This window comes from Delphinapterus leucas, chromosome 13, assembly GCF_059928025.1.
Source record: "Delphinapterus leucas isolate spDelLeu-1000000601 "Yukka" chromosome 13, BTC_Dleu_Yukka2, whole genome shotgun sequence".
Taxonomy (NCBI): Eukaryota; Metazoa; Chordata; class Mammalia; order Artiodactyla; family Monodontidae; genus Delphinapterus; species Delphinapterus leucas.
In genome coordinates, this window is record NC_143141.1 from 59,919,210 (window position 1) to 59,934,807 (window position 15,598).

At 38.1% G+C, this 15,598-nt stretch overlaps 1 protein-coding gene across 7 annotated transcripts in view; it reads right to left on the reverse strand.

The window, feature by feature from the left end:
• Nucleotides 1–15,598, reverse strand: part of MTA3 (metastasis associated 1 family member 3) — a 198,744-nt gene that overhangs the window by 100,429 nt on the left and 82,717 nt on the right. For 6 of the 7 annotated variants that reach the window (XR_002644571.2, XM_022573966.2, XM_089923236.1 and 3 more), the window contains exon 4: nt 5,257–5,383. Coding sequence is in view for 6 of the 7 variants with exons in the window: in XM_022573966.2 (XP_022429674.1) it covers nt 5,257–5,383 (127 nt within the window). In the remaining variant the exon portion in view is untranslated. Of the gene's footprint in view, nt 1–5,256; nt 5,384–14,513; nt 14,560–15,598 lie in introns of all 7 variants that reach the window. The other variant, XM_089923235.1, reaches the window with a different exon arrangement.

A 15,598-nucleotide genomic window follows, 5' to 3' on the forward strand; every position in this document is an offset into this window, starting at 1 on the left:
TTGTACTTTACTACTACTGGGGAAGGGAGAATAAAGATGAGTTTAGTTTTTAGTAGATTCCCATCTATTCTGTCTTCATCAAAAGCAGCCAGGTTGTCATGAAAGGCAGGGGATTAAAATGGATGCAAAACGGCATTTCCCCTCTCTAATGTCCAAATGTACAAACTTTTTTTTTTTCTCTAACATCTCTATTGGAGTATAATTGCTCCACAATGGTGTGCTAGTTTCTGCTTACAACAAAATGAATGTTATATATATACATATGTTCCCATATCTCTTCCCTCTTGAGTCTCCCTCCCTCCCACCCTCCCTATCCCACCCCTCTAGGTGGTCACAAAGCACCGAGCTGATCTCCCTGTGCTATGTGGCTGCTTCCCACTAGCTATCTATTTTACATTTGGTAGTGTATATATATCCATGCCACTCTCTCACTTTGTCACAGCTTACCCTTCCCCCTCCCCATATCCTCAAGTCCATTCTCTAGCAGGTCTGTGTCTTTATTCCTGTCTTACCCCTAGGCTCTTCATGACATTTTTTTTTCTTAAATTCCATATATATGTGTTGGCATACGGTATTTGGCTCCCTCTTTCTGACTTACTTCACTCTGTATGACAGACTCTAGGTCTATCCACCTCATGACAAATAGTTCAATTTCATTTCTTTTTATGGCTGAGTAATATTCCATTGTATGTATGTGCCACATCTTCTTTATCCATTCATCCGATGATGGACACTTAGGTTGTTTCCACCTCCGGGCTATTGTAAATAGAGCTGCAGTGAACATTGTGGTACATGACTCTTCTTGAATTATGGTTTTCTCAGGGTATATGCCCAGTAGTGGGATTGCTGGGTCATATGGTAGTTTGATTTGTAGTTTTTTAAGGACCCTCCATACTGTTCTCCACAGTGGCTGTATCAATTTACATTCCCACCAACAGTGTAAGAGGGTTCCCTTTTCTCCACACCCTCTCCAGCATTTATTGTTTCTAGATTTTTTGATGATGGCCATTCTGACTGGTGTGAGATGATATCTCATTGTAGTTTTGACTTGCATTTCTCTAATGATTAGTGATGTTGAGCATTTTTTCATGTGTTTGTTGGCAGTCCGTATATCTTCTTTAGAGAAATGTCTATTTAGGCCTTCTGCCCATTTTTGGATTGGTTTGTTTGTTTTTTTGTTATTAAGCTGCATGAGCTGCTTATAAATTTTGGAGATTAATCCTTTGTCAGTTGCTTCATTTGCAAATATTTTCTCCCATTCTGAGGGTTGTCTTTTGGTCTTGTTTATGGTTTCCTTTGCTGTGCAAAAGCTTTGCAGTGTCATTAGGTCCCATTTGTTTATTTTTGTTTTTATTTCCATTTCTCTAGGAGGTGGGTCAAAAAGGATCTTCCTGTAATTTATGTCATAGAGTGTCCTGCCTATGTTTTCCTCTAAGACAAACTTTTAAATAATACTTTTTCCATTATATATCTAATGTGCTTTCATTTCAGAGAAAAGTAGAAATATAGAAAAGAATAAATATGAAAGTTGCTTGCATTTTCTGAGAGTAGTGCAATCCTGAAATCTATCAAATACCAAGTTCCTACTTACATTTGTGATGCTGACTCCTATCTATGAATGAAAATGACCTCATTTATTTGCAAAAAATCTTTAACTAAAAAAATAAAACAAAACAATTCTGCAATAAACATATCAGTATATATATTTCTACACACTTGCATGAGAACCTCTGTTAGATAAAATCAAAAAAGTGGAATTGCTGGGTCAAAGGATATTCACACATTAAAGTTTGATTTCTCTGATTATATTAACATTCAAATATAGAAGAGTTATCTATTTCCCCACCCTCATCAACACTGAGTGTTAAGACAAGAACTTCAGTATTCCATCCCCCAAATACCTCTTGTTGGCTAGAAACTTTTCCGTTTCTCCCTTTCTCATGGTTGCTATATATGCTTTATAAATTCATTTCGTTTGGTGACAAAAAATATGTACACAAAAGATTTCCTATCCTCTGCTTAGCCCTCCATGTGAAAGCTTGATGTTGACTCTGCTTAGCCCTCCATGTGAAAGCTTGATATATCATAATATTTGTATATTTGCCGCCACGTGATCTGAGTTCAAGATCTGAATCTGTCATTTAAAAGCCGTGAGACTGAAAACTTAACCTTTTTGTTTCAGTTTCCTCATCTGTAAAATGAGGATAAGAGGACCTACATTATAAAGTCATTGGGAAGATCAAATAAAATACATGTAAAGCAACTGAAATAACACCTATCACGAAGGTTCAATAAATGTTAGAATTTTTAAAAGCCAAGTTCAATAAACATGGGCTCTATATAACTGAACACAGTATTCTACACACACAAACACACACACACACAAAGTGACAGGTCTAGCACCTGGCATAACAATAAATTTTATAGTGCTTTATAGCCCACGCAGCATATAATCTATTATTAATGACCTAAGGCACTGTGCAAGAAGCATGCTGTCTCTCCCCTTCACCCCACAAAGTGTTCCAAAGGAATTCTCATGTTCAAATCCTATCTATCCTAACAAGATAGATACAAACAAATCCTCAACAAGAGCTGAATCACTAACTCTACCCAGAAAAGTCCTGGTCCTATTCATTCTCTTCCAATGAAATCAGAAGGAAGGAAGAGTTGCCTCCCTGCCACTTTGGGAAGCTTGTAGCACCCAGTTAGTATTATAGCTCACAAACTACAAAGGACCTCAGGAATGCCTCAGTCAGGTTTTCTCCTCTGTTCCATACAGCACCAAGGAAATTCTGGGCACTTAATAATGCCCCTAAGAACAAAAAGCCAGTATTCATCAAATTACCCCTCTTTGCTGCCAAAGAACAATGGGACTTCAGTAATTTTCTCCTGTTAAAGCACAGATAAATAGGGCATGACTTCAACGTTAGCAAAATGTCAAGATCACCCTAATGTGCACTTGTTCTACATCAGCATGAGGGCTGGTTAGCACAGCTTTGTGCTTTGGCTGGAGACTGCCCCTAAATCCATTCAGCTGTTTGAAAATGAGAGCCATAAATGAGAAAATATGCCTCCACACTACTCCCTCTCAGCTTGGAGAACAAAAAAATTAAAAAAAACAAATGCTTCAAATGTCTATATCTCTTCCTCATAATTCAAAATAATTGCCACCAGGTAAACTCCTGAAGTTTACAAGCTGGGGAACCTTGTCTTATTTATCAAGCAGTTAGCAAGCTCCCTAATTGAGAATATACTCAGGAAATGTGTGCAACATGACTGAATGATCGTATATTCTATGTAATTTCTATGTTCAACAAAGGGGTGTCTTGATAATTACATTTCAATATACTCTCTCAGTCCTTATGAAACATGAAAAATACTTCACTAGTTTTTCCATTCCAAGCAATCTGTTAAAGGAAACCAACATTACTTATAAACAGATTCCAAGCTATCAGGAGGGTAAATTAAAAATATACTTGCGTGTTTTGGATACATTTTTAAAACCATTTGTCAGATTCTTGTTCTGGCAAGAGTCTTATGACTGGCCACATAACTTCTTGAGCTTAAAATGAATCTTTATATTCTAGCTTCTTCCAATTAAATGATAAATGCATATGGCTCTTCAGCATTTATTAGTTACCTATATCTTTAAAACAATTTTCTTATTTCTTGAAATACCCTTATTTTTAGGTTAAATACTATTCCCACATTATCTGGCCTGATTATCTTTTCTAACACAGGACGTAAGTCACACAGAACATACTAACTCTAGCCAATCTAAACACAGTGTCCCCATTTTTACATACTTTCTTGAATTTGATTATTTTCTAGTTATCAACATACAATAGAATTCTTCTATAACAACAGAAATCTAATATTCTGTTGTAGTTGCTGTATCATAATTCATTTAACCAATTCCCTACTAATGGACATTTACTTTCAATTTTATACTACTAAAGGCAATTCTGAAACAAAAATAAACACAGTGTCCCCAAAAAAACCTAAATAAAGCAATGATATGATGTTAACTACTGAGGAGGATCAAGTTATCTCTGAAAAGATTTGGAGAAAGGTGATTCTGGTATCTTTGTGATACACTTCCTGTCTCAGAAGATCTCTGTGTCCATTTCTGAAAAGAGAAGTATAAGAATACACAAAGGTCCGGGGAGTTGGGGCATGTGTGTTTGTGTTACAAAGACCAAACTGGAGCTTCAGGAAGTCTCCAAACATGTCTGAGCCCAAAAAAGACAGACTTAGATACAATACCAACATTCACGGCTAAAGAAGAGGGGCCAATTTTTTTTTAAATAAACAGTTAATACATTTTATTTCCATATATAAACAGTTTTTAAGACAATAATAACTAGTGAGGAGTTGAATAAAAGAAGTAAAGATTGTGAACAACAGTTGAAGGAATTCCTTTAACGTTAGGGGACAAAAACACTGCATCCTGGACACAGGCTGTTCCCTGCACACACCCATGCTTACCTGTTCCCTTTACCTGAAACATGCCCCCCAATCTCTCGAAGGCTGAGTAAATGCCAACTCCATCTGAAGTTTTTGAGTTCAAACATTTTGTTATACCTCCAAAATGCACCTATTACAGACAGCACTCAGAAAGAGCTCAATTGTATCTATGCTTAAATCTTACCGCTACCGGATCAAAAAGACCACCAACATTCTCCCAAAACTACAAACCAGGGACTGGATTTCACTTTTACATCCCATCATTACACAGATCAGATACAAGTGAGTGAGTAAGTAATAAAGAATATAAAGTTTTCATCCCAGAGGACCTCAAAAATAAATAAATAAATCAAAAGCCTTGTATCCTACAAGGTCAAGAGACAAGTGCCGGGAACCAGATCTAGAACCAGGTTCTAGTTCTTGGACTCCAATGACTATATTCTTTTCTGGGAATCTGGAGAAGACCAGCATTTCCCAAAATGGTATCTGCTGGACACTGTTCTGCAAGATGCTAATACATACTTAAATAAACTGGAAAAGTCTGGACTAAAACAAAGCTAACATGGTTACTTTACTACAGAACATTTGCAGGGCTTTAAAATGCTAATATACACTATAAATTTCCAAGATAAGATTACATAATGAAGCCTTTAGTGAACTAATTTGAGCAAGATTGTTGGGGAGAGTTTGGAAAATGCTTCAAAAAGGTTGTTTTAGTTTGTTTGTTTGTTTTTCCCAATTGTCACAATATTACTGAGTACTTCAGATCAACTTCTAAAAAGTTCTTACCTGATATGTGTTGCAGGCAGAGATTCGTATTGGCGAGACAAAAAGAGCTCCCTATGTTTCAACTGATGTTTCTGTTTATCCGTCAAGTCAGCCTCAACTGTTGTTTCAGATTCTTCCTCAATTTCTTCTACACAAATAAAATTCAAAAAATGCATTATTACAACGTACATTACCTATTTGGTTATTAAGATAGACTTAATCAGCCTTTCTTTCATTCAATATTTTTTTCAAACGAACTGATTTTAAATTTACACATTTCACTTGTCATTTGAATTACAACCATAAAATTAAGTTACCCAGGCCTCAAAGGAAGAACTCCAATTTTAAGATGGCAGATGGAACATATGCATCTATCTCCTCTTCCCCCATGAAACTACACCAAAATATCAATGAAAATGTATTACCATTTCAATGACAATAAAAAATGAAGCAACAGGGCTTCCCTGGTGGCGCAGTGGTTGAAAGTCCACCTGCCGATGCAGGGGACACGGGTTCGTGCCCCAGTCTGGGAGGATCCCACATGCCGCAGAGCGGCTGGGCCCGTCAGCCATGGCTGCTGAGTCTGCGTGTCCGGAGCCTGTGCTCCACAACGGGAGAGGCCACAACAGTGAGAGGCCCGTGTACCGCAAAAAAAAAAAAAAAAAAAAAAAAGCAACAATGGAAGAAAGATTTTCAACAACAACAAAAAAAGATGGAAAATAGATTTAAAAAAAAGGAAAGGTACACACTTAGTCAAGAGAAGGAAGTGAAAATCTATGTGCGTAGAGAGGGATGCCACGGAGAAGGTGGGCACAGGGCGAGTACTGACTTATCCCTTGAAGCTACCAAGTATTATGAGAAAGAAAGTAGGGTGAGAGCAAAAAAGCAGGAGAAACGGGTTGAAAGTCTATCTATAATACAATTACTTAATCCCAGAATACTCCAGTTAAAAAGAGTACAATCAGAAACAAATAGTATAACACATTTCAAATTTGATAACACAAATAAAAAACTAATAGAAGGATTAGAGGATAATGTTAATGAAATCTCCTAGAAATTAAAACAAAGAGATAACTGAAAACCAAAAGATTAAAATAGTAAAGAAGAATGCATGAGGTCCAACATCCCGCTAACAAAAGTTCCATAAAGAAACAACAGAGAAAACAGATTCTTTTACCTCTTTGTTTGTTTGTTTTGGTGGGGGGGGGATGAGGGAAGACCTATCAAAGAGATGATTCAAGAAAATCTCCCCTTACTAAGTGTCCAGTGAGACTGAGTGTCCTGATTGAATTCGTGTCATACTTAACTTTTTTTTTTAAGTGACAGCATGAGAAGACTGCAACCATTTACAGGAAAGAAGTGTAGGCACAAGCAAAGAAACCAGAATCTGAGTGGAATCACAGATGAACAGCAACACTCTGTGCTAAGACAGCACAACAATGCCATCCAAGAGGAAAAATGACATTCAACCTAGAATTGCATAGTAAACTATCAAGTCTTAAAAGAGAATAAGGACAAACTTTTTGCATTCATTCAACCAAGATTTACAGTTCGCCCTTGAACAATGTGAGTTTGAACTGCACGGGTCCACTTATATGTGAATTTTTTCAATAAATACAGTACATTGGAAATTTTTTTAGAGGTTTTCAACAATTTGAAAAACTTCACAGATGAGGACTTCCCTGCCAGTCCAGTAGTTAAGACTCCGTGCTTCCAATGGAGGGGGCGCAAGTTCGAACTCTGGTCAGGGAACTGAGATCCCACGTGCTACACGGCCCCCTGCCGCAAAAAAAAAAAAAGAAAGGAAAAGAATTCACAGATGAACCACGTAGCTTAGAAATATCAAAAAAATTAAGAAAAAGGTATGTTGGGACTTCCCTGGTGGCACAGTGGTTAAGAATCTGCCTGCCAATGCAGGGGACATGGGTTCAATCTCTGGTCCGGGAAGATCCCACATGCCGCGGAGCAACTAAGCCTGTGCACCACAACTACTGAGCCTGTGCTCTAGAGCCCACGAGCCACAACTGCTGAAGCCCACACGCCTAGAACCCATGCTCCGCAACAAGAGAAGCCTCCACAATGAGAAGCCCGCACACCGCAAGGAAGCGTAGCCCCTGCTTGCCACAACTAGAGAAAGCCCACGCACAGCAACGAAGACCCAACGCAGCCAAAAATAAATAAATAAAATAAATTTTTTAAAAAGCGATTTTTCACTTAAATGTTTATTTAAAAAAAAGGTATGTCATGAATTCATAAAACATGTGGATAGTAGTCTATCCTTATATAGGCATAAGGTGAATGATATTTAATAAAAACTACTGTGTTAGTTTTCTTACTGTTTTATAATTTTCCTTTCAAAGAATTACATTACCATTCATTATATTAAATTGCCTCTCTCTCTAGTAACTGGAAAAACTGCTTATCAGCATCTTATCACAGGTAGGTGGGTTTTTAAAAAAAATTGTATCAATGTTTCCAATAGTGTATTATGAATATAACTGTAATACTCTATGCCATAAAACTTTTTAAATGGTTCATTCATTATCGTATAGGCTAGGCTACTGTGAAGCAATCATATCAATTACACTAGGCTACCATAAAGAATCATATTGCTGGGCTTCCTTGGTGGCGCAGTGGTTAAGAATCCGCCTGCCAATGGAGAGGACACAGGTTCGAGCCCTGGTCTGGGAAGATCCCACATGCTGCGGAGCAACTAAGCCCGTGCGCCACAACTACTGAGCCTGCGCTCTAGAGCCTGAGAGCCACAACTACCGAGCCCACGTGCCACAACTACTGAAGCCTGCGCGCCAGAGCCCATGCTCCACAACAAGAGAAGCCACTCCAATGAGAAGCCGGCGCACCACAACAGAGATAGCCCCCACTCGCCGAAACTAGAGAACGCCCACGTGCAACAACAAAGACCCAACAGAGCCAAAAATAAATAAATAAATTTATTTATTTATTTAAAAAAAAAAAAGAATCATACTGCTGATTCTTCATTATCAATGAAGATCACTATAGCATGGATCACTATACCTGTAAATAAATATGAACTTCTTTTCACATTTTTTTTTCCTTTTTAATGTCTAGTGTTAGTAACACACGTAACATCTACAGTGTTTTGTATTGTGTAAGACAATACTGATGTAGGTACTGACAGACGATTCATCTTATAGTTAGATTTATGGTATCAATAAATACAGCATAGTACTGTAAGTATATTTTCTCTTCCTTGTGATTTTCCTAACATTTTCTTTTCTCTGGCTTACTTTAAGAATACAGTATATATTCTGTATGACATACAAAATATGTGTTAATCAACTGTTTATGTTACGTAGAAGGCTTCCAGTCAACAGTAGGCTATCAGTTAAGTTTGGGGGAGTCAAAAGTTTTATGAAGATTTTCAACTGTGCAGGGGGTTGGTGTCCCTAACTCCTGCATTACTCAAGGGTCAACTGTATTAGGCACCAAAAACAGGCACTAATCAAGGTGCTGGAGGCAATCAGTGAGCAAAAAAGTTGCTACTATGAAGAAATTATTCAAAGTGTTTGGCTCTGGGAAACAGAGTTGGAAGAAAAGGATGGAAAGGCAAGACAAAGCTTTGCCTGAGATTTTTTTTTTAATGCTGTATTTAATATTCTTTTTAAAGAAAAAAATTACTAGATGTCATTTACAGATATAATTCCAAATAATTTTAGATATAAAATTTTAAAAAATATAATACCTGTAGAGGCTCACAGATCCTCTGCAGCCTTACCTGGACCGGACCAGAAGAGACTGTGTAGCTATGGGAATAGCAGGAGTACTGAGAACTCAGAGTCAGGGAGGGGGTGACTGGATTCTCACACAAGAAGTAAAGCCCAAGGTTAGGCCTCAGAGCCTTCATTTCTGGACAGTGACAAAACACACACACACACGCACACAGCAACACATTTCTGTTCCTCACAATTCTCTCTTATAAATTTCTTACGTACGGACCCAGGACCACGAGAGATTTTGTCATATGTGACCCCCTAGTTGTAGTTCTTCTGAGTTGTATGAGGGCAATTAATAGGCTAAGTATCAAATCTTTTCTACCTTCAAACTTTTAAAACTCTGAATTGAAAATGGACCTGTAAAAATTAGAAACTGATTTTAGAAAAACATGCATCTAGCTCCAAAACAGAATAATGTGATTTAAAATTCTTTGATTGTTCTTTATAATGAACTACTCAAAGAGAAATGAAGCAATAAAAGAGCCATTTACTTGCAAGTCTAATAACATCTCACCAGTGGAAATCAATGAAGTTACTGCTGCATTGGCACTATTAGCACCAGCAAATATCACATACAAAATTATACTCTTTACCTAATTAGGATTTGATAAATTGTTGTTCCATAAAACACAGCTAACTGAATTCTAACGTGTACCCTATAGAGCTAAAACAGCAACAAGCTCTAAAAATAATGGTAACAACAGCAAATCTTATTTTCTTGTACAATCTCTTGATACTGGGTGAAAAGGAATAAAATCTCTCAAGTTCAATCTAACCAAACACAGAAATCACCACAACAGCATCTGAAACTCAGTTTTTCAAATGTACAAGTTAATTTCATTTACATATTTGTATAAATTTCTACGGGCTTCTGAACAAGAAATGATTCCCATGCCATTAACATCCTAAAAACATTAAACAACCGCAATGGCAAGAATTGGCATTTAGACAATGAAAAATTTAAAAGAATAGAACTATCATCAAAAATAACGGGGCTTCCCTGGTGGCACAGTGGTTAAGAATCTGCCTGCCAATGTAGGGGACAGAGGTTCAAGCCCTGGTCGGGGAAGATCCTACATGCCGCAGAGCAGCTAAGCCCGTGCGCCACAACTACTGAGCCTGCGCTCTAGAGCCCGCACGCCACAACTACTGAGCCAGCGTGCCACAACTACTGAAGCCCGCACACCTAGAGCCTGTGCTCCGCAACAAGAGAAGCCACCACAATGAGTAGCCCCCTCGCCGCAACAAGAGACAGCCCACGTGCAGCAACGAAGACCCAACACCACCAAAAATAAAAATAAAAATAATTTTTTTAATAAAATAAAATTAAAAGGGCTTCCCTGGTGGCACAGTGGTTGAGAATCTGCCTGCTAATGCAGAGGACACGGGTTCGAGCCCTGTTCTGGGAAGATCCCACATGCTGCGGAGCAACTAGGCCTGTGAGCCACAACTACTGAGCCTGCGCATCTGGAGCCTGTGCTCCGCAAGAGAGGCCACGATAGTGAAGAGGCCCGCGCACCGCGATGAAGAGTTGCTTGCCGCAACTAGAGAAAGCCCTCGCACAGAAACGAAGACCCAACACAGCCAAAAATAAATATATAAATAATTAAATAAATAAAAGATTACTATTAATTAAATAAATAAATAAAATAAAATAAAATTTTAAAAAAAGAAATTAAAGAAGACTTAAGTAAATGGGAAAACTATGTTCACAGATTGGAAGATTTAACATTGTTAAGATGGCAGTACTGCCTAAGTTGATTAACAGATTCAATGCAACCCCTACCAAAATTCCAACTGTCTTTTTCACAAAAATTAGCAAACTATCCTAAAATTCATATGGACATGTAAGCAACCCAGAATAGCCAAAATAATTTGAAAAAGAACAAATTTAAGAGTACTCACACTAAAAAGAAAAAAAAAAAAAGAGTACTCACACTTCCAGATTTCAAAGCATTCTTCAAAGCTACAACAATTAAGACGGCGGTACCGGCATAAGAATAGGCATAGATTAATTAGAATATAACTGGAGTCCAGAAATAAGCCCATACATTTATGTTAAATGATTTTGGATAAGGATGCCAAGACAATTCACTGGGGGAATGAACAGTCTTTTCTACAAATGGTGCTGAGAACAACTGGACATCCACATACAATGAATAAAGCTGGGCCCTCACACCACATACAAAAATTAATTCAAAATGGATCAAAGACCTAAATGTAAGACCTAAAACTTTTATAAAACACTTAGAATAAAACACAAGTGTAAATCTTCATGACCTTAGACTAGGCAATAGTTTCTTCACTATGGCACCCTAAATAAATCACAAGCAACCAAAGAAAAAACAGGTAAATTAGAATTAGTATTAAAATTTTTGTGCTTAAAAAGTACTCTCAAGAAAGCAAAGAGACAACCCATAGAATGGGAGAAAATGTTTGCAAATCATGTAACTCGTAAGGTTCTAGTATCCAGAATATATAAAGAACTCTTATAACAATAAAAAGACAACCCAGGGCTTCCCTGGTGGCGCAGTGGTTAAGAATTCACCTGCCAATGCAGGGGACATGGGTTCGAGCCCTGGTCTGGGAAGATCCCACATGCCGTGGAACAACTAAGCCCATGCGCCACAACTACTGAGCCTGCGCTCTAGAGCCCGTGAGCCACAACTACTGAGCCCACGTGGTGCAACTACTGAAGCCTGTGCACCTAGAGCCTGTGCTCCGCAACAAGAGAAGCCACCACAGTGAGAAGCCCGTGCACCACAAGGAAGAGTAGCCCCTGCTCGCCAAAACTAGAGAAAGCCCGCACACAGCAACAAAGACCCAACGCAGCCAGAAACAAAATAAATTAAAATAAATAAATTTTTAAAAAAACATTCACAAAAAAAAAAGAAGACAACCCAAGACAACCCAATTAAATAATTGGCAAAGGATCTGAATACATTTCTCCAAAAGGTATACAAAGAGCCAATTAGTACATGAAAAGATGTTCAACATCATTAGTTACTAGGGAAATGCAAATCAAAATTACCATGAGAGGACTTCCCTGGTGGTGCAGTGGTTTGAGCCCTGGTGAGGGAAGATCCCACATGCTGCGGAGTAACAAGTCCCGTGCACCACAGCCCGTGAGCCACGACTACTGAGCCTGTGCTCTAGAGCCCATGTGCCCCAACTACTGAAGCCCACGTGCCTAGAACCCATTCTCCGCGAGAAGAGAAGCCACCGCAATGAGAAGCCCGCGCGCTGCAACGAAGAGTAGCCCCTGCTCACTGCAACTAGAGAAAGCCCACGCGCAGCAGTAAAGACCCAATGCAGCCAAAAATAAAAATGAAATAAATTTTTCTTAAAATTTTAAAATTATTTAAAAACTACTATGAGATATTTCACATTGACCAGAATGACTATAATCAAAAAGATAACAAGCAAAAATGTGGAGAAATTGTAATCTTTGTACATTATCAATAGAAGTGTCAGACGGTGCAGCTGCATTGTAAAACAGTTCAACAGTTCCTCAAATTGCTGAACAGAGTTGCCATGCAACCAAGCAATTCCATTCCTAGGTGTATACCCAGGAGAACAGAAAACGTGTCAATACAAAACCTGTACATGAATGTTTATACAGCATTATTCATAACTGCCAAAAAGTGGAAGCAACCCAAATGTTTGATAAATGGATAAATAAATGTAGTATATCCATACAATGGGATATTTATCATTTAGCCATAAAGAGGAATGAAGTGCGGATTCATGCTACAACGTGGATGAACCTTGAGACATTGTATTAGGCTGTATTAGTTCGAACAAAGGAACTTTCTGGCCAACCCCATAATAAATGAAATATTACAAAAGTGAAAGACACAAAAGGTCACATATTATAGGATGCCATTTATATGAAAAATACAGAATAGACAAATCCACAGAGACAGGAAGTAGCTTGGTGGTTGCCAGAGGATTAGTGGAGGGAAATACAGGGACGGCTAATGGGTACGGGGTTTCTTTTTGGAGTGATAAAAATGTCCTGGAATCAAATAATAGTTATAGTTGCATAAATTTATGAATATACTAAAAACCACTGAATTGTACACCTTTTAAAGTGGTAAGTTATATATGGCATGTAAATTATATCAAAAAGAGAACAAGCTAAACCTTAAAAAGGGCGGGGGGGGGGCAAATGAAATGCGAAAAGTCAAAAGAACAATGGATAAATTTCAGCATAGTCATGGAATGGGATTCTACTCAATAGCTAAAAGCTAATGAGTGAAACCACATATCAATATGGACAGATCGCAAAAGCTTGATATTGAGCGAGAAAGCAATCTGTAGAAGGACACGTATGTAAAACACCATTTTTTAAGATGCAAAAACAATGCTCTAAATACATACATATGTAACAAAACTATAAATACACGAATGGAAAAAAAAAAAAACCACACACTGAAGTTGAGATAGCAATTCACCTATGGGGAAACCAGGAAAGCAATGGAGTTGGGAAGGGATGCACACAGCACTAAAAGAATCTGAAGCAAATATGTATGTCACAATAAGGGAGGACAAAGTTGGCTGGTTCGTTCATAATTAGCACATTATTCTCTCTTTTCTGCTTCCTAAAAATACCTCAAATAAAAAGTGAATAGGACTCAAGAGAAGGAAAACTGTAACGAAACTTTAATCCATGTTAAACTGTTTTTTTCCTTAATGAGACAACCACCACAGTTGATCATTTTTATGTTTTAATTTTTATTTATTTATTTATTTTTTGGCTGCGTTGGGACTTCATTGCTGTGCGTGGGCTTTCTCTAGTTGCGGCTAGCAGGTGCTACTCTTTCATTGCAGTGCACGGGCTTCTCATTGCAGTGGCTTCCCTTGTTGTGGAGCACGGGCTCTAGGCGCACAGGCTTCAGTAGTTGTGGCACGTGGGCTCAGTAGTTGTGGCTCACAGGCTCTACAGCGCAGGCTCAGTAGTTGTGGCACGTGGGCTCAGTTGCTCTGCGGCATGTGGGATCTTCCCGGACCAGGGCTCAAACCCCTGTCCCCTGCATTGGCAGGCGGATTCTTAACCACTGCACCACCAGGGAAGTCCCGATAATCATTTATTTACCTATGTCTTCCTTCTCTCCATATCTTTGTATCATCTTGCCAAAATATTAATTTCAACTGGCATTCTGTATAACGTTAATTTCCTAAATATATACAAATAAATATACATAATTATAACTATACAACTAAATTTTGGGTTTGAAGATTAAAAAAGGAAGGGAACAAAATAGTAAAGTGGCCCATCCTGGGAGATCAAAAACAGGTAAGCGCCAAGAGCTGACTGCTTCTATAAAGAAATGCATGAGATAAACAGGGAGAATACTGGAGTGGATGAAAAGTTAATAGAAGTAAGAAGATCACATGTAAAGTTGAAAGGAGTCTCTGAGGTTCTGGTACCTAACCCATGAGACTTTCACCAACCTCCAGGTGGAGGAGTCCCCTCCTCTTTGCTATAAAGCAGCACCCACATAAGCTTAAGGTACTTACTTGTCACCGTATGCTTTGTGCAACAGTCATCTGATTCACAGAGTCCCTTGAGAACAAAGATGGGTCATTTATCTTTATATCAATGCTGATTTTCTCATGGGGTAGAAGAGACGGAACCTCAAGAAATGTTCACAGCAGACCAGGTAAAAATTATCAGTAACACTCAGATCAGCTGCTGCGAGGACAGACTCACAGAGTTATGACACGAAACACCGCAAAGAGCAACCATCAAAAGGCTACTGCTCAAGGGCTCTGTCCCATCTCATCCCAGTGCTTTCCACAATTCTTCCCAGATCTAACACAAGGTGGATGGGATACCAGGCTTTAGAGTCACACTTGAAATCAAAGTCTAGTTCCATCCGTTCCTAGTTGGGGGCAAAATTATTTACTCTCTGGAATCCTCAGTTTCATCATCTGTAAAACGTGGACATAATTTCTCCCTTATAAGGTTATTGTGAGAATTAAGATAATGCACATAATTTGCTTAGCACAGTGCCTAACACAGTGCTGAATTTTAAAATTTGCTATTACAATTTTTTAATGAATTCATATAATTTTCTTTGACATTTGGAAAACAATTCTTATCTCCTAAGACAATGGTTCCTAATTAAGAAAGCAAATCATGTTAAAATTAAAGCAAATTAAAAATTGCTTTCACTTTTTGTAAACAACCAAAAACAGATATCCAGACCCGACCCCTGGAAATCCTGATTTAAAACTTCTAGGGTACAGTCACACCAGTTAAGCCTCAGTTAAGAATCATTATTATAAAGCACTAATTTTAAAACATTTTTCTGGCAGAACACCTATGCCAGCGATTCTCAAGCTTTTTAGTCTCAGGACCCCTTATATTCTTCAATTCTATCAGGGGTTTCAAAGAAGTTTTGTTTTGGTTGGTAACACATCTACCAATATTGTGTTAGAAATTAAAACAAATAAATTTTGAAAATACTGGAAATCACAAGCACACAATGCATTATCATGAGTGATGAAGTCATCACATGTCATAAAGCCTGGAAAAACTCTGCTATACACTCCTGAGAGAATCAGAAAGACAATTAAATAACAGCTTAGTATTATCAAGA